The sequence below is a fragment of the Aotus nancymaae genome, unplaced genomic scaffold, assembly GCF_030222135.1.
Source record: "Aotus nancymaae isolate 86718 unplaced genomic scaffold, 86718_ANA_hifiasm-v0.15.2.pri h1tg000007l, whole genome shotgun sequence".
Lineage (NCBI taxonomy): Eukaryota > Metazoa > Chordata > Mammalia > Primates > Aotidae > Aotus > Aotus nancymaae.
This window is the reverse complement of record NW_026988418.1, coordinates 13,784,517-13,804,197: the sequence shown is the minus strand read 5'-3', so window position 1 is coordinate 13,804,197 and position 19,681 is coordinate 13,784,517. Positions and strand designations below refer to the sequence as shown.

Here is a 19,681-nt window from a genome sequence, read left to right as displayed (position 1 = left end):
TCTGTGACAAATGATATACACTCTGTGTCACCTAAGGATGGGAAATGTGTCATTGGCAATTTCGTGGATGTGCAAACATCCTAGACTTTACTTATACACAAACAGAGAGTATAGCCTGCTACACACCTAAGCTATATGGTATACCCTGTTGCTCCTAGGCTACAAACCTGTACAGCATGTTACTGTATTGAATACTGCAGGCAACTATAATACAATGGTAAGTATTTGTATACCGAAACATATCTAAACATAGAAAAGGTACAATAAAAAGGATAAAAAGGTACAGTACAAAGGATGAAAAATGGTGCACCTTTGTAGGATACTTACTACGAATGGAGCTTGCAAGAGTGAAGTTTCTCTGAGTGAGTCAGTGAGCAAGTGATGAGTGAATATGAAGGCCTAGGACATTACACTACAGTAGACTTTATAATCATTGTACACTTAGGCCACAGTAGGTCTACTTTTTTCTGTTTTCAGCAATGAATTAAGCCTAGCTTACTATAACTTTTTTCCTTTATGTAAACTTTAACTTTTTTTAACTTTCTAATTCTTTTGTAATAACAATTTAAAGCACACATTGTACAGCTGTCCAAATTTTTCTTTCTTTATATCCTTATTCTATAAGTTTTTCTCTATTAAAATTTTTTTCTTCTTTTTGAACTTTTTTGTTAAAAACTAAGATACATGCACATTAGCCTAGGCCTATACAGGGTGTAGACTGTCAATATCATTGTCTTCCACATTCGCATCTTGTCCACTGGAAGGTCTTTGGGGCAGTAACACATATGGAGCTGTCATCTCTTATTATAATAATGCTTTCTTCTGGAATACCTTCTGAAGGACCTGCTTGGGGCTGATTTACTGTTAACTTTTTTAAAAAGTACATAGAAGGAGTATATCCTAAAATAACAATTAAAATATAGTGTGCTAAATACTAGGCAATAGGAATTTTTCAGCTCCATTATAATCTTATGAGACCACCATGGTGTATACAGTCATCGTTGACTGAAAAGTCCTTACATAGCACATACTGTCTTTTCCTATGTGTATGTTTGTTGTCTTTATTCCCACCCTACTAGAATGTAGGCCCCATTTAGGCAGAATTTTTTATCCAAAAAATAGCAGTTATTTTCCCATCATTTGGAACAATGCATGACTCATAGAAGATGCTCAGTAAGAAATCATGGAATTAATGAATGTTAGCTTTAACCTATTTAACACTATGCCTCAGCCAGCTATAAACAGCTATTAGTACATACTCATAGAAGCCTAGAGGTTATTGTGTGTGTGTGTATTTATGCGTACATCTGTGTGTATATAAGTAAATTAAGCCAGTCTTTGATTCTTCTTGTAAGAGACTATTGTAAGTGTATATTATTCTTTCTGATTAAAAAATATAACAGTGTAGCAATAGTCTTTTGTGGATACTATTTTCACGGCCTGATTTCACTTCAAAAAATAGCCCGATTTCTCATCCCTCAGCTCTGAATGCTTTAAATACTCACATATTTTTAGTAAAAAAAGTCAAAGATCTAATTTACACTCCCATCAACAGTGTAAAAGTGTTCCTATTTCTCCACATCCTTTCCAGCATCTGTTGTCTCCAGATTTTTTAATGATCGCCATTCTAACTGGCGTGAGATGGTATCTCAATGTAGTTTTGATTTGCATTTCTCTCATGACCAGTGATGATGAGCATTTTTTCATATGCTTTTTGGCTTCATGTATGTCTTCTTTTGTAAAGTATCTGTTCATATCCTTTGCCCATTTTTGAATGGGCTTGTTTGTTTTTTTCTTGTAAATCTGTTTTAGCTCGTTGTAAATTCTGGATATCAGCCCTTTGTTAGATGCGTAAGCTGCAAAATTTTTTTCCCATTCTGTTGGTTGCTGATTCACTCTATTGACTGTTTCTTTTGCCATGCAGAAGCTGTGGAGTTTGATTAGGTCCCATTTGTCTATTTTGGCTTTTGTTGCCAATGCTTTTGGTGTTTTGGTCATAAAGTCCTTGCCTACGCCTATGTCCTGAATGGTTTTGCCTAGGTTTTCTTCTAGGGTTTTTATGGTGTTAGGTCTTATGTTTAAGTCTTTAATCCATCTGGAGTCAATTTTAGTGTAAGGTGTCAGGAAGGGGTCAAGTTTCTGCTTTCTGCATATGACTAGCCAGTTTTCCCAACACCACTTATTGAACAGGGATTCCTTTCCCCATTGCTTGTTTTTGTCAGGTTTGTCAAAGATTGGGTGGTTGTAGATATGTTGTGTCGCTTCCGACGCCTCTGTTCTGTTCCATTGGTCTATATCTCTGTTTTGGTACCAGTACCATGCTGTTTTGATTACTGTAGCCTTGTAGTAGAGTTTGATGTCCGGTAGTGTGATGCCTCCCGCTTTGTTCTTTTTGCTTAGAATTGACTTGGCTATGCGGGCTCTCTTTTGGTTCCATATGAAGTTTAAGGTGGTTTTTTCCAGTTCTGTGAAGAAGGTCATTGGTGGGAGTGTAAATTAGTTCAACCATTGTGGAAAACAGTGTGGCGATTCCTCAAGGACCTAGAAATAGAAATTCCATTTGATCCAGCAATCCCATTATTGGGTATATATCCAAAGGATTATAAATCGTTCTACTATAAGGACACATGTACACGAATGTTCATTGCAGCACAGTTTACAATAGCAAAGACCTGGAACCAACCCAAATGCCCATTGATGATAGACTGGACAGGAAAAATGTGGCACATATACACCATGGAATATTATGCAGCCATCAAAAACGATGAGTTCGCGTCCTTTGTAGGGACATGCATGAACCTGGAAACCATCATTCTCAGCAAACTGACACAAGAACACAAAATCAAACACCACATGTTCTCACTCATAGGCGGGTGTTGAACAATGAGAACACATGGACACAGGGAGGGGAGCACTATACACTGGGGTCTGTTGGTGGGGAGTGGGGGGGACAGCGAGGGGGTGGGGAGTTGGGGAGGGATAGCATGGGGAGAAATGCCAGATATAGGTGAAGGGGAGGAAGGCAGCAAATCACACTGCCACGTATGCACCTATGCAACAACCTTGCATGTTTTTCACATGTACCCCAAAACCTAAAATGCAATTAAAAAAAAAAGTCAGAGATTAGTTAATATTTCTAACCTATACCAGGTTTCCGTGTTTTATTTCAAACCAAAAATAATGCAAATAAACTATATTTGTTGAGCAGATCAAACTGAAGCTTAACAATGGTGTTTACTATGACTGTGTTTGAATGTAGGTGTCCTTTATATGGTTGTTTTACAACAGTGTAAACTGAACTACTAATATATTTTTGTTTTTGTTTTTGTTTTTTTGCCAGTAGAACTGTTGGGTATTCAAATCCCAAGGTTGCTGATTTGCCTCATATCTCTTCATTGCTTTTCATGTTGGTCCCAGGTTGAATATATATGCTGCATATATATATTCAATATATGGTCCCTCATATATCCCACATTGGTGTGGGATATATGAGGTCTGTTTTCATTCTGGGGGAAAGCCCCGGAGACTATATACACTGAGGAGCAGATATTGTCTGCACAATGAATGGAATAATGAGCTACTGTTGTTTATTCTTCTGTAAAATAATTGATTGAATTCAGACAATAATGTAGCATCTGTTGTTATACTGTGCAGGGAAATGTCAAAACAGAAAGCAAGCAGACAGGTGGATTAAAGGAAGAGAAGGAGGGAAAACCAAGAAATATCACATTAGGTTCTGATTTAAAGTAGGTGAGAAGAAATAATCATAACAAAAATGATAACACCAACAACTGTCATCTGTTGATCACAGTATTATGTATTGCATGAGTATCAGTGCTCGGCACTTGTCACTGAGTGCCAACCAAATGTCAGCACTTGCTAAGTGGGGTCAGGGACAGGGCCAAGATGGCCAACTAGAAGCAGTGGTGATCAGAGGCTCCCATGAAAAGAATCATAATTAGCATGTGATACCAGCAACCAAGGTATCCAGGTTCTCTCATCAGAACTGACTAAGCAGCTGGTGTGATCCACTGAGAGGAAGTAAGAGCAATGTGGTGTGGTAGCCCACCTAAAACCATTCTGCGTCTTATAGAAGGATGCTGTGAGGAGGATGTTATTAGCTCTGTTTCTATGAGGAAACTGAAATTCATAAACACTGTCATTTGCCTAATTGCCAGGATTTGAATGCATGTCTGTCATACTCCAAAACCTATGTTTCTAACTATAACATTGCATTTAATTAAAATTGTTTAAACTGGACTCACTGTTAGAAGTCAGAATACTGACTTTAAGGGGAAGTAGTTCCCAGGAAAGGGCATACTTGATCAGGGTTCTAGTTTTAGAGATATGTTGACTTTGAAACTTCATCAAGTTATACACTTAACATTTGTATGCTTTTTCATATATACATTATACTTTAATAAAAACTTTAAAACAATTACAAAATGCATGACTTTGAACAGAAAGGATAAATCTTTATACAATACTGACTCAAATTTTGAAAAAAGTTTCAAATATACTTATATAAAATCTGCCTGAAAAATTAAGGAAAAGTATCTGGGTGATGAAAAAGTTTTGGAAATAAATAGTAGTGATGATTGTACAACATTGTGAATTTACTTAATACCACCAAATTGTACATTTAACAATGGTTAAAATATTTTTTAAATTAGTGGATATACCTGTACACCAATAACAGACTAAAAGCCAAATCAAGAACAAACTGCCATTCACAACTGCTACAAAGAGAATAAAATACCTAGGAATACAACTGTCAAAGGATGTAAAGGACTTCTTCAAGGAGAACTACAAACCACTGCTTAAGGAAATAAGAGAGGTCACAAACAGATGGAAAACATTCCATGCTCATGGTTAGGAAGAATCAATATTGTGAAAATGGCCATACCGCCCAAAGTAATTTATAGATTCAACGATATCCCCATCAAGCTACCTATGACCCTCTTCACAGAAGTGGAAAAAACCACCTTAAACTTCATATGGAACCAAAAGAGAGCCCACATTGCCAAGTCAATCCTAAGCAAAAAGAACAAAGCTGGAGGCATCATGCTACTTGACTTCAAACTACACTACAAGGCTACAGTAACCAAAACAGCATGGTACTGGTACCAAAACAGAGATATAGACCAATGGAACAGAACAGAGGCCTTGGAGGCAATGCCACACTTCTGCAACCATCTGATCTTTGACAAACCTGACAAAAACAAGCATTGGGGAAAGGATTCCGTGTTTAATAAATGGTGTTCGGAAAACTGGCTAGCCATGTGCAGAAAACAGAAACTGGACCCCTTCCTGACACTTTACACTAATATTAAGTACAGATGGATTAAAGACTTAAACATAAGACCTAACACCACAAAAATCCTAGAAGAAAACCTAGGCAAGACCATTCAGGACATAGGCATAGGCAAGGACTTCATGACGGAAACACCAAAAGCATTGGCAACAAAAGCCAAAATAGACAAATGGGATCTAATTAAACTCCAGAGCTTCTGTACAGCAAAAGAAACAATCATTAGAGTGAACTGGCAACCAACAGAATGGGAAAAAATGTTTGCAATCTACCCATCTCACAAAGGGCTAATATCCAGAATCTACAAGGAACTAAAACAGATTTACAAGAAAAAAACAAACAAACCCATTCAAAAGTGTGAAGGACATGAACAGATACTTTTCAAAAGAAGACATATATGAGGCCAAGAAACATGAAAAAAATGCTCATCATCACTGGTCATTAGAGAAATGCAAATCAAAACCACATTGAGATACTATCTCACACCAGTTAGAATGGCAATCATTAAAAAGTCTGGAGACAACATATGCTGGAGAGGATGTGGAGAAATAGGAACACTTTTACACTGTTGGTGGGAGTGTAAATTAATTTAACCATTGTGGAAGACAGTGTGGCAATTCCTCAAGGACCTAAAAATAGAAATTCCATTTGACCCAGCAATCCCATTATTGGGTATATATCCAAAGGATTATTATAAATCGTTCTGTTATAAAGACACATGCACATGTATGTTCATTGCAGCACTGTTTACAATAGCAAAGACCGGGAATCAACCCAAATGCCCACCAGTGATAGACTGGACAAGGAAAATGTGGCACATATACACCATGGAATTCTATGCAGCCATAAAAAACGATGAGTTTGTGTCCTTTGTAGGGACATGGATGAAGCTGGAAACCATCATTCTCAGCAAACTCACACAAGAACAGAAAATCAAACACTGCATGTTCCCACTCATAGGCAGCTATTTAACAATGAGAGCACATAGACACAGGGATGGGAGCATCACACAGTGGGATCTGTTGGAGGAGAATAGGGGAGGGACAGTGGGGAGTAGGGATGTTGGGGAGGTGTAACATGGGGAGAAATGCCAGATATAGATGACGGGGGGATGGAGGCAGCAAACCACATTGCCATGTATGTACCTATGCAACAATTCTGCATGTTCTACACATGTACCCTAGAACCTAAAGTGCAATAAAATACATATATTTAAAAAATTAGTGGATATAAACAATGATGGTGATGGCTATCTCGATGGTGAATCTACAGATTAGTTTTAATGTTTTTCTTTTAATCTATTTTTGCAATGAATTTATATTCTGTAATCAGGAAAAATGTTTTATAATCTCAAAGATATGGTTGAAAAGAACCACCGTTGTGGCCAGGAGTGGTGATTCACACTTGTAATCCCAGCACTTTGGGAGGCCTAGGTGGACAGATCACCTGAGGTCAGGAGTTTGGTACTAGCCTGGCCAACATGGCGAAACCCTGTCTCTACTTAAAATACAAAAATTAACTGGGTATGGTGGCACGCGCCTATAATCCTAGCTACTTGGGAGGCTGAGGTGGGAGATTCACTTGAAACTGGGAGACAGAGGTTGCAGAGAGCTGAGGTGGTGCCGTTATACTCCAGCCTGGGCAACAGAGTGAGACTCTGTCTCAAAAAGAGAAAAAAAAGAACTACCATTGTAACTGAGAAATAGATGATCCCATTAACAGTTTAGAAAATGTATAGAACTCTAATCCACAGAGGTTTATACTTACAAGCAACTGATGGTTTCCCTTTAAGGGATACATGTGGAAAATTAATCTGAACAGTTAAATGCGAGAAGGAGTCAGATCTCAGAGGAAGGAGAAGTAAGATGTTCAATTCTTGATTATTAGAAGTAGAGGCTGTGAGATTCACATTTTTCTAGCATTTATTGAACACCTATTGTTTGCCTACAGTCATACTAAGTACTTTCACATACATTATCTCAGTTAATATGTTAGCTTATTCCTTCCCTTCCAAATGCATATTGAGCATCTACTTTGTGCTGTATACTATATTTGGAGTAAGAAGTAATACATGCTCCCATGCCATTATGGAGCTTGCAGGCTAGTAAGAAAGCCAGGCATTAAATAAATAACTATGGTACTATAGAGTGAATGCTGTAGTTGACATATATCAAGTAGCATTTAATTTTGATATACACAGGTTCATCCATTCATTGGGTTACTAATATATGATGGTGTTACTAAAATAGTTTAATATTTGGAAATACTCAGCTGAAACTCATTGCTATCTCAGAACACCAATATCAGGTAAACTGCCACTCATGCTACTCAAAAAAAAGATGCAAAAGGGACTGAAACAAAAGGCAAAAATACATTTTTAACTGTATTTCTTCTGTCTCCACTTCTGGGTATCAGTTTCCCCATATAAAAAAATGAGAGTATTGGGCTGTTTGGCAAATGCAGCCCCCTTCCAGATCTGATATTCTGTGTAGATCTCTTCATTATAACAAAAGCAACTGTCACTGAAGCCTATTATGTGTAAGATGCCACACTGAAAATTTTACATATATTGTCTATGTAATTCCCATCTCTGTAATCCTCTATAAGGTAGGTGGTTATTCAGTGCCTCCAGAAGGAAAGTAACCTCAGTCATAAGCGAGACTAGCTTTTTCTACACACTGTAGAAATTTTGAATGATTAAAAAAAATACTTCTGTGTTAGAACCAACCAAATTCACCTGCATGACACGTAAATTACCTAATTTCTCATCCATACTTGTGTCCGAGCAAACTTTTTCTGTTGGTTATTTTTAACATTTTGTAACATAATTTGCATAGGTCAAAAATATAGAAAGGTGTAATCAGAAAACACCCACTGTCACCTCTTCCACCTTGTTTTTTCTACCTGCTGTAGAAATAATTTAGGGAAAAAAAGAAATGTGTAGCTAGTCAGCTAACAAATAAGCTGGTTCTCCGGTTCTCCGGTTCTCCAAAGACACAGTTTATTTGTTAGCTGACTAGCTACACATTTCTTTTTTTCCCTAAATTATTTCTTTATACTTTTATTCTCAGCCTTCCTTCCACTTGTTTTATTGTTTTTCCCCCACTAGCTTTTAATTTGTTTTATTCCCAGACACTCATAATTCACTAGTTTTTTAAATCTAATTCTTAATTCACTTATTTTTATTATTTGATTTATAATGACATAAGAATGTTAAGGCTATGAATTTCCTCAGGGCACTGCTTTAGATGAATCTCATAGATTCTAACATGAAATCTTTCTCAGGGTGCTAGACAAAAAAAGGTTTTAGTGATTTTTATAGATTCCTAGGTTGTCAGGGACCTCAGAGACAATCTCCTTTTAATGGAATGTCTCAAACATGAAACAATGTAATATAATGCTAAAACTTGTAATACTCAAGCCCATGCTAGCCATGAGATCTTCCAGCAGTTTACCCCACCTGCTTAAGTCTGTATTTCATCTGTAAAATGAAGGGTTTGGTCCATCTCGTAGGTCCAGAAATGAATCAGTAAGATTTGGCCAAGTCCCATAGTGAGTTAGTGGCAAAGCCAGAACTAGGACTGTGGTCTCCTTCTGCCAATAAGCCTGATATTTGAAGTTCTTTCCATTTTTAAAAATTTTTCTTTTATTGTGGCAAAATATATATACAGTAACTTGCTATTCTTAAGTATACAATTCAGTGGCAGTAATTGTATTCACAGTATTGTTCAGTCATCACCACTATTTCCAAAACATTTCATCACCTTAAACAATTTTCCCATTCCATTTTGACATAAACATAATAATCCAGTATTCTACAAACTGTGCAGTTGCTTCGACTTAAAAAATATATTTCTCAAATATAAATATATCTCTCTGTGTGTGTGTGTGTCTTTTCTGAATGCATCTGAAAGCTTTAATTCATACCCTAGAAAGATATCAATTGGGTGTTTGATACGAATGTCTCTGATCACAAATATCTGAGCCCTTCAGTTAAAAAAAAATGCCTTTTCTCTGTAGTTTACTATCAATTTAATAATATGTGTCATCAAGGTGGGATTTATTTTAATTAATTGCCTATTGGGCTAATATTAAGAAAATGAAAAATACATGATTCTATTGTTCAAGCATTAGGCTTGGTTAATAAATGAGGCAGTGACTTTACAATGAATTTCTGGAAAGCAGCAGCTTTTTTTCTGGTCTCTTTCTCCCCCACTCTCCATAGTCCAGTCCATCCCACATTTTAACACCTGGTTTTTGCTCTCCTTAGGCCATCCGGCTGTCCTTAGAGCAAGCCCTGCCTCCTGAACCGAAAGAAGAAAATGCTGAGCCTGTGAGCAAACTGCGGATCCGGACCCCCAGTGGCGAGTTCTTGGAACGGCGTTTCCTGGCCAGCAGCAAGCTCCAGATTGTCTTTGATTTTGTAGCTTCCAAAGGATTTCCATGGGATGAGTACAAGTTACTGAGCACCTTTCCTAGGAGAGATGTAAGTTCCCATACTTATCTCAGGAAGCATATCCTGGTGGGAGATGTGCCATCGTTAAAGCTGAACAAAGTAGTTCAAGAAAAGTCCCATGGTGCAGGCAACTCCAGAGCATCCCAGGAGTCCTTTGTTCTGCACACCATTCTCTCCTTAGCTTTTGGAGAATGTATGGCTTCTCAGGCCAGCAGACATATACTCAGTAACCTATGTAAGAAATTAGGTACTAGGTCTTCCTTCTTAGCTGTTTTCCCTATTCCAGCATTCCAGTCTTTGCTGAAGTCTCACCTGTATTCCTCAAATGAGATATATTCTGTAGACCTCAGAATTTACCCGAGAGTTGTATGTTTAACAGCTTAACACTTAGATATCAGGATCAACAAATATAGGTTTACGAAGAATGAGTCATGCAAAACAAAGAGTATTTTGTGATTTGATAGTCTTACTAGCCTGGGAAGTCAGAGAGGGTGACCTGTGTTCACTGTGTGCTTGCATTTCAGCACAATATTTGATAGTCTCTCATAGTATTCTGGGGCAAAGTAGAGAGATGTAGATATGTTAGATTCATTGCTGATTAAATGGTTGCATCTAAAAAATGTTAACCACCATCTCCTTGTAGGGAACCAAGAGGCTCTGTTTTTAATCTTTTATTATTTAGCTTATTTATTGGCAACCTAAATGAAGACTTTATCACATTTATAGATTATGAAAAATAAGATTCAAGAAAATCTTAAAATACTGAAACTTACACAAAATGAAGCTGCAGAAATTTTACAGAAATATGTAGAAATAGTTTCCTTTAGTAGAGGTTATGGTTTAATTAAGCTGAATATACATAAATAACGTGTTGTGGCTGCCAACAAAAAAGCTAGCTCCCATTTAGAGGTGAAATCCCAACCAGAGGATAACATAATGGTCCTGTTTAACTCTGCACTAGATAAACTACCCCTGGGTGATGGGCGTACCAAAATCCCCCTAATCACCACTGAACAACTTACTCATGTAACCAAATACCACCTGTTCCCCAAAAACCTATGGAAATAAAAAATTTTAAAAAACTACCCCTGATACCCATGAAAGAGTCTTTAGGCTTCATGCTGAAAAAGGAAGCCTGAAGCAATAGGAGCATGCCTGGAGCAGGTCTGGTAGGAAGGTGAGGGAACTGGAAATCATATCATTTGAGGAACATTACCTCTAAATAAGTAAAGACCAGAGCATTTTCTAAGAAAGGAATATCTTGTGTTGTGAAATGTTAATTTTCCTATCATTGGAGATTACCGGGTACTACTCTTTTCAGCAGTAACAGATATATATGGAGAAGGAATCATCCCTGGTATTCCTGCTTTGTGTGGGATGGGACTTGGACTTGCTTAGATCTGAAATATACAGTAAATCTTAATATTCTGTGATTTCATTATGCTAGGTTACTATACCTAATCTAGTCACCTAGTAGGTATAGTATAGTAACCTATATTAGGTATACCTAGATTAGGTATAGTAACCTAGCTACCAAAACCCAGAATTTCATCAAAGCTCATCTAAGTCTCTCACATTGGCTGTCAGGCTTGCAGCATAGAGACAGAAACTAGTGATATCCCCTCTGGGTGGAAAGAGGATCTTGCCACTTATTTATTTCTAAGCCCAGGAGACTGTAGTGGATTCTCAGGTCCTGACTATTGTTCCTTTTTTCACTAGCCCTGCCTACTGCTCCAAGGTCATCCCCTTTATTTGTATATAAGGCACACAGACATGCACAAGGGAACACATGCCTACATATGTTCTTATCACACAGCCGAGTAAGAAAACTACCTTAACTTCTGTCACTGAAGTTGAACTCTCAGTGTGTGAAAATTTAACAAAGAACCATTATCAGAGGGTTCAAGATCAGCCTGGTTCTCATACTTTATGTTCTTTGATGAAAATTTCACCTCAGAGAACTTAAAAAACTTAGGAGCTAAGTTTTCCCTTCCCAACCCTTAGTTTTAAGTCACTCCCTTTCTGGGTGGGCCTCATTTTTAAAAATGGAGGTACTAGAAGAAATGGAGTCTAAGGACTTTCTGTCTTTTAAACTTATTTTCTTTCAAATTAATTTTTAAAGCTTGTTACTGACAGGGATGGGGTAAAAATATCTTAAAAGAAGCTAGGCTTTTTGATCAGTATTAAGACCTTCTTTCTACAGGGTAAAACGGTGGACCGTGGAAAGTTGCTGTTGAAAGGAAGCAGGAGAAATGTGCAGCGAAATGCAGAGTGTTCTTAGGCCTGCTACTATCTCCCTGTGGTTGCCAGCATAGTGCCTCACACATAAGCATCAATAACTGTTGTTAAATGTTAACAACCTCAGGCTCCCCTAATCTCTGGTTCCAGAATGAACAGAGAGGCTGTTCCAAATAAGAACAGATGCTCTAGGCCCACCCAGATTCCAGACCTAAACTAAGAAAGCCCACCCAGGACTCTTTAGGCCTCCTAGAGCCAGGGGTGGGGTGAGAGTTAAAGACCCTTCATTCTTCTCTGAGTTCTCTTTTAAGTCAAATGACTAGGGTTTTTGCAAGGCTATTCTGTAACAGCCATCTGTGTCTGCAAGGATTAGGATCTAATTTGTAAAAGTCATCTTAAATTACAGCCAAACTAAAGACTGTTAAAAAGCACATCTTAAGACCTTGCCTCTTTAATAACAAATAATATAAGCCTTAACTCTAGGAGTCTTAATTGTGTCTTCAGCCTTTTCTCCACAAAGCAGAGACTGGTTTCTCAGCAGAGGACCTGTTAAGTGTTCTTCTGCACCTCCCATGCCTGCTACCCACCCCCAACCAAAATAATACTTCATGTTAAGATTTCCCAGCTGTCTAACCATTTACTAAATGTCTGCTGGGCATAATTCCCTGAACTGAGCACTGTACGACAACCAGAATAGCAGCAGACTTAGGCCTTCCCCAGAAAAGCTGATTGTCAAGCTGTGGAAGCATTGAGTTACTTGATTTTGAGGGTGTGTGTGTGTGTGTGTGTGTGTGTGTGTGTGTTTCCCCTATTTTGCTAATAACAATTACTAAGAGAAGGAATAGTATTTATTTCCAGAGCTCTACCTCTTGGACATGTTAGAGCCATGTGAACATCAGTGGCCCATTTGCCTTACTTGGGTATTGTATTAGAAATGAGGTAGTTGAATCCTAAAAGCTGAGTAAGGGCACTCACCCCACTACTCTTCCTACAGTCCAACTCCTGTCTCTGAGTTAGAGTAAGGGACTGCTGCCAGCCCCCCAGCTCCTCTCCGGACCTACAGTGGCCCAGACATAGGCCCTTCCCAGAAAAGCTGATTATCACTCATGCCACTTGGTATGAGGTTGTCAGCATCCCCCAGCCTTGCTCTTCTGTGCCACTTCCTTATCTTCCTTTTTCTCCCCTCCCGCTTCTTCTTCCCCTTCCCTTTTTTCCAGTCCTATTTTACCAGTTTTATCCTCTCCCCCATCTTTCCATTCTTCCCTTCTCCTTATTTCTTTAACCCACAACTCTTCTCTCTGTTTTTTGTCTACCTATATCCACATCCCTCAGAGGAGCTCTGCCTACAATTGGAAAGTGAGGACCTTCAATTCATAAAACCAAGAATTTCATTAAGGCTCATCTAAGTCCATTTTTTGCCTACCCATATCCACATTCTTCAGAGGAGCTCTACCTACAATTGGAAAATGAGGTCTTTCAGTTTATAAAATGACTAGAAAGCACTAGAAAAGGAAGATGAGGAATGGCAGGTGAACTCCAAGAGTCCACTGATAGCCCATGTGTATTGCCAGTGATATAATCGCACAACTCCTGTTCTAGCCTAGAGAACATGCCTTTTTCCAGATTTATAGGTATGAATCCCCAAACAGACATGCATTCAGGAATAAACTATATTCTTATATTTTATATCTAAAACAAAGTAATGAAGGAATTTATATTTTGTCCCATCTTTTTAGGTTTCTTTCTGTGTAACTATAACTTATAATTTTTGTGTCACCCTCTAAGACTTAAAGGAGCAGGAGAATGAGTATAAGCACACTCCAGCAGGATTTTCCTAGAGTAGGCCTTCAGTAAAGGTTTGTTTAAATGTACTGGGGGAAAAGCTTTTCAAATTTATACAAATTCTTTCCTCTGTCACCCATCCACTTTTATTGTGCTAAGAACCAAGCTAAACAATGCAAACACAGTGAAGAAAAACAATGGCAAGCTACTGCTAGATGAAGCTTGACCTGACTTCATAGATAACACAAGGATACTGTTTGCCACCATAAGGAAATAAAAGCAGTTTAAATTCACATTTAATTCATGTATTTGTTCTCTCGTTATAGCAAAACATTTGCTGTGCAACCACTCTGTGTCAGCCTTCATACCAGACGCTGGTGATACAGAAATTTTAAAAAAATTGTTACTGACCTTGAAGAGATCACATTCTAGTAAAAACTCACATCTAAAGCAAATTGCATTACAAATTATACCCACAGTTAGAAGGATAAGTAGTTTCAGCATTAAAAAGGAAGTGAATTTGACCTGAGCCTTGCACAGAGAGATGTTCAGTGAGTGGAAGCAGAATAACATAGTCAGAAGCAAATGTTTCAGTGGTAGACTTGCATGTGAATCTCACTCCATTACACTGAACATTGGACAACTTACTTGACCCTGCTGAACTTCTATTTCTTCATCTTTGAAAGAGAAATGATAATATCTGAGAGGGTTGTGGTAAGAGTTATATTAAATGAATATAAATTACTATGTTTATACCACATAAAACCTAAATAGAGAGAGGCAGAAGAGGTGGGAAGGGCTTATAGTTAAAGAAAGCATGGCAGCAGTAAATTCTTTCTCTAGAACAGTGATGGATATCAAATTTGAGTTTCAAATATCTAGATGTAACCCAGACTTAAGAATATATCATTGAAATCTTAATATCTGATATTTGCAAAGGATCTCAGAGATATGAAGGCCAATGCTGCCACTTTACTGATGGGAGAATCAAATTAAGCACTTAAGTCACTTGAACAATTATAAAAGCAGAGCTGATACTGACACCCAAGTTTTCTCATGGCCGTTGCTTTTTGAGATTATTGAGTCCTTTTAAAAAACTGTTAATAAATTATAGACTTCCACTTTAAAATTAGAATCATAGGACTAGAAAATCAACATTAGAGACCACCTAGTAAATGCAATAAATTGCAGCTGCAAGCACCAGTGTTTTTAAATATTTTGTACTTCAACAACCTTCATATGCTAATACCTCTAATATTGCAGTGGGATTGATTTTCAATTTATATTAGACTAAGTTTTATTTTTTAAAAAAACAAGAGCCAGAAGGAAAAACTTTAATGCCATTGAATGACCTGTATCTTAAAAGCTTTGTTCTCAAAATAAACCAAGATGAAGCATCTAATTGGTGAACTGCATGTTAAAGGTACTACTGCTGAGCTTGTTCCATTCCCCTCAGGTATTTTATATCACTATATCTGGTTATTTGAGATTTTCCAATATCCCTGAATAATCAAGATTCAGATAAACAAAACTATGATTGCATAATGGAACACAACTAATATCTAATAAAAAAAATCTGTTTTTTTATTCTCTTTCCCTGTATACCACTGCCCAAGTCATCATAGCCCAAATTAAACCTATGGCTTCCTAATTCATCTCCCTACCTCCAGTCTTGCCTCCCTACGTCTATCCTCCCCACTGTCTCTTGAGTTATTTTTTTAAACAGCTTTGATTATCTCTCTCTCTCTCTCGCGCGCTCTCTCTCTCTCTCTCTCTCTCCCCCTCTCCCCCCACCTCCCTCCCGCCCACTTGCTTAAAAGCCTCCAGTGGTTCTAATGGCCCACAGGAAAAGTCTAAACTCCTTACCATGGCATATAAAATCTTTCAAACTTTCACACCATCTCCTTTTCCTGCTCAGTTCTCACTTCTTCCGATTACCTCCTCACCACATGCATCTCACCATTAAACCACAATAAAGTGCTTGACTGAAAGAAACAAGAGACCTCACTAAGGTACCAGATACATTCACAGAATTATCCTACTCCTCTTCTGTCAGCTTTGGGAGATACCAAGACAGGAGTGGTGTTAGTAGGGGAACATAAAGTCTTGAGGAGAAATTACTTGCTTGAGGGTGTACATTCAATTAATTAATGACCACTGAGGAATGCCCCCTAGGCCTCTCGATTGCCTTATTTTCAAAAGTTATGTTGTAAAGAAAAATGTTCCTAGATTATTTTGACAGCACACCTGAATTTATAGGTAGAAGTCATTTGGTAAAAAATGGTTTACATAATATTTACAACATCCAAAAGAATGTGAATAGCAAAAGGTTTAAAAGAATAATACAGCTGCTGCTTGTCTATATATGAAACTCTAACCTGACACAACAGCAACATAATTAAAAGGAAAAATACTAGCAAGAGCAGTTTATATTTCTTCAGGTTATTCATTTTTTTAATAAATTTATTATTTCCAAATTATAAGTTTAAGATTTTTTTGAGGACTACGAACATTTTTACTGTGTGTACTTCATGTTACACTCTACATTGTTTGCTAGTCTAGATGAGATGATACGTGAAATATAGAGGAATGTTATTTATAAAATACCCAAAACCTCTCAAATTTTTGCTCATTAATTTCACCAGATGCTCTGAAATAATTTGCATCCCTGGGCACAAATTTTATTTCTTCCTTCATAATACCCACAATATGTAGCAGTTATTAGTAACTCATCTAAGTATGGCAAAAGATGCAAAACAGGAACACAAAAATGGAATGCAAAAGGAAAACAACACATTTACATGGTAGTTTATAAACAAGGAAAAGCCTGAAAAATGAATTTTAGCAACTAAATTCAGTTTTTTCCATAAACCAAAGTTGTATTACCTTACCTACAAATCATGTACAAATGTTTGTGAAACAGTCTTTCTTAGAATAAACCCATTTTGAATCATTCAACACAGTTCAAAGGCAAAAAATGAAGATCTTTTGTAGAGAAAAGCCTTTTAAAAACCCAAGAGATGTCTTTCACACAAAGTAGACCCTAATTGTGCATGTAACGGCCTGTTGATTTGGCTTAATTTTATCACACACCAGACTTACCACAATAGTGAAGGGAAGACAAAGGCAGGCTAACAATAACAACAAAAAAATCACAAAGACAACAATATATTTCAGTTTGAGAGCAAGTACTGTTTATTAACTGACCAGCTTAGAAAAATAATCATGGCGGACACCTTAGTTCATTCTTCCAATAAGCCTGTTGATCTGCTCCTCCCTGTTGTGAGCATCTCCACCTTCTACAAAATGGGTGGTCTTTTTCTTCATTCCACCTCGTGGAGAAGATAATTTGAAGGGCCACAGGAATTTACTTGCTTCTTTAAAGCATTTTCCAACAGTATAGATCTCATGAATCAGATCCTCCTTGCAGATGATGCCATATTTATGAAGAGATCGAGCAATCAAAGCATTATCTGTCAAAGCAATTCACTTCTTACTGATTTTGCCATAACCACATTTGTAGATTAGTTCATTTACTGACTTCAGATTTGGGTACCCCCATGCAGTATATTGCTCTACAATCCCCAGCATGTTAATTGAGGCCTTGTTGAGCTTCACAAAGTTTCCATTGAAGATTTGACAAAGGCGAAGAAGCTGCAACACCTTTCAGACCTTTGGGCTCACACCATTGGTACTTCTGATCCTGATGAAAAACACCAATTTGGGTTCTGCAGGTAGATAGAAGTTGCCAGCTTTCCTTGCTATCCTTGTCATTCAAATTTCAGTTCTGTACATCTACCTATATTCCTTTTGATAGTGCTTCACTTTTTCATAGATAAGCTTCCTCCTTGACTTTCAAAGCATCTTTTGGGCAAACTTCTTTCTCAGGTGCTTGATCTTCAGCTCTGAGAAATTCCTTTGCTTTTTCTTAAGGGTTTCTGGCACAGCAGGAACCTTCTTCTTCTTCTCTTCTATACCCTCCATGGTTCCAGCCGGAAAAAGAGAAGTGTTAAATTTTTTAAATTCTAATTGTCAGCTGGGCACAGTGGCTCATGCCTGAAATCCCAGCACTTGGGGTAGGCAGATCACTTGAGGTCAGGAGTTTGAAACCAGCCTCACGAACATGATGAGACCCTGCCTCTATTAAAAATACAAAAGTCAGTCAGGTGTGATGGCATGCACCTATAATCCCACCTACTTTACTTGGGAGGCTGAGACACAAGAATCGCTTGAACCTGGGAGGCAGAGGTTGCAGTGAGCCGAGATCATGCCACTGCACTCCAGCCTGGGCAACAGAGCAAGACTCCATCTGAAAAAGAAATAAAAATAAAATTTTAAATGTCATATAATTTTATATTGTTATGGGGTACAATGTGATGCAGTTTTGTTGTCATTTGAGACAGAGTGCCTGTCATCCAGGCTGGAATTCAGTGACATGAGTATGGCTCATTGCAGGCTCAGCCTCCTGTGCTCAAGTGATCCTCCCACCTCAGCCTCCTGACTAGCTGGGACCACAGGTGCAAGACACCACACCCAGCTAATTTTTGTATTTTTTATAGAAATAGGATTTCACCATGTTGCCCAGACTAGTCTCAAACTCTTTGGCTCAAATGATCTGTGCACTTTAGCCATCCAGAGTGCTAGGGTTACAGGCATAAGCCACTGCAACTGGTGCAATGTGATATTTTGATATATATATATTCATTGTAGAAAGAGTAAATCAAACTAATTAGCATATCTGTCACCTCACCTACTTTCTTTATAAAAAGGTGAGAACTTTTAAAATGTACCCTTTTAGCAATTTTGAAATATTTAATACATTATTATTAACTATGGTCACCATGCTGTGCAGTCAATCTCTAGGACTTATATTTCATGTCTCACTGTAACTTTGTACTCTTTTTATTTATTTATTTATTTATTTATTTTTATTGCATTTTAGGTTTTGGGGTACATGTGAAAAACATGCTAGGTTGTTGCATAGGTGCATACGTGGCAGTGTGATTTGCTGCCTCCCTCCCCTTCACCTATATCTGCCATTTCTCCCCATGCTATCCCTCCCCAACTCCCCACCCCCCCGCTGTCCCCCCGCAACAGACCCCGTGTATAGTGCTCCCCTCCCTGTGTCCATGTGTTCTCCTTGTTCAACACCCACCTATGAGTGAGAACATGTGGTGTTTGATTTTGTGTTCTTGTGTCAGTTTGCTGAGAATGATGGTTTCCAGGTTCATCCATGTCCCTACAAAGGACGTGAACTCCTCGTTTTTAATGGCTGCATAATATTCCATGGTGTATATGTGCCACATATTTCCTGTCCAGTCTATCATCGATGGGCATTTGGGTTGGTTCCAGGTCTTTGCTATTGTAAATTGTGCTGCAATGAACATTCGTGTGCATGTGTCCTTATAGTAGAACGATTTATAATCCTTTGGATATATACCCAGTAATGGGATTGCTGGGTCAAATGGAATTACTATTTCTAGGTCCTTGAGGAATCGCCACACTGTTTTCCACAGTGGTTGAACTAATTTACACTCCCACCAACAGTGTAAAAGTGTTCCTATTTCTCCACATCCTCTCCAGCATCTGTTTTCTCCAGATTTTTTAATGATCGCCATTCTAACTGGCGTGAGATGGTATCTCAATGTAGTTTTGATTTGCATTTCTCTAATGACCAGTGATGATGAGCATTTTTTCATATGTTTGTTGGCCTCATGTATGTCTTCTTTTGTAAAGTATCTGTTCATATCCTTTGCCCATTTTTGAATGGGCTTGTTTGTTTTTTTCTTGTAAATCTTTTTTAGCTCATTGTAAATTCTGGATATCAGCCCTTTGTCAGACGGGTAGGCTGCAAAAATTTTTTCCCATTCTGTTGGTTGCTGATTCACTCTATT

The 19,681-nt window shown here is 37.9% G+C and overlaps 1 protein-coding gene and 1 pseudogene across 1 annotated transcript in view; one reads left to right on the top strand and one right to left on the bottom strand.

Moving 5' to 3' along the window:
- The window catches only part of FAF1 (Fas associated factor 1), a 535,243-nt gene that overhangs the window by 481,271 nt on the left and 34,291 nt on the right, over positions 1-19,681 (top strand). Inside the window, exon 18 of the mRNA XM_012434603.3 lies at positions 9,582-9,797. Within this exon, the coding sequence (XP_012290026.1) occupies positions 9,582-9,797 (216 nt within the window). The remainder of the gene's footprint in view (positions 1-9,581; positions 9,798-19,681) is intronic.
- Positions 17,025-17,771, bottom strand: LOC105705035 (large ribosomal subunit protein uL30-like; annotated as a pseudogene).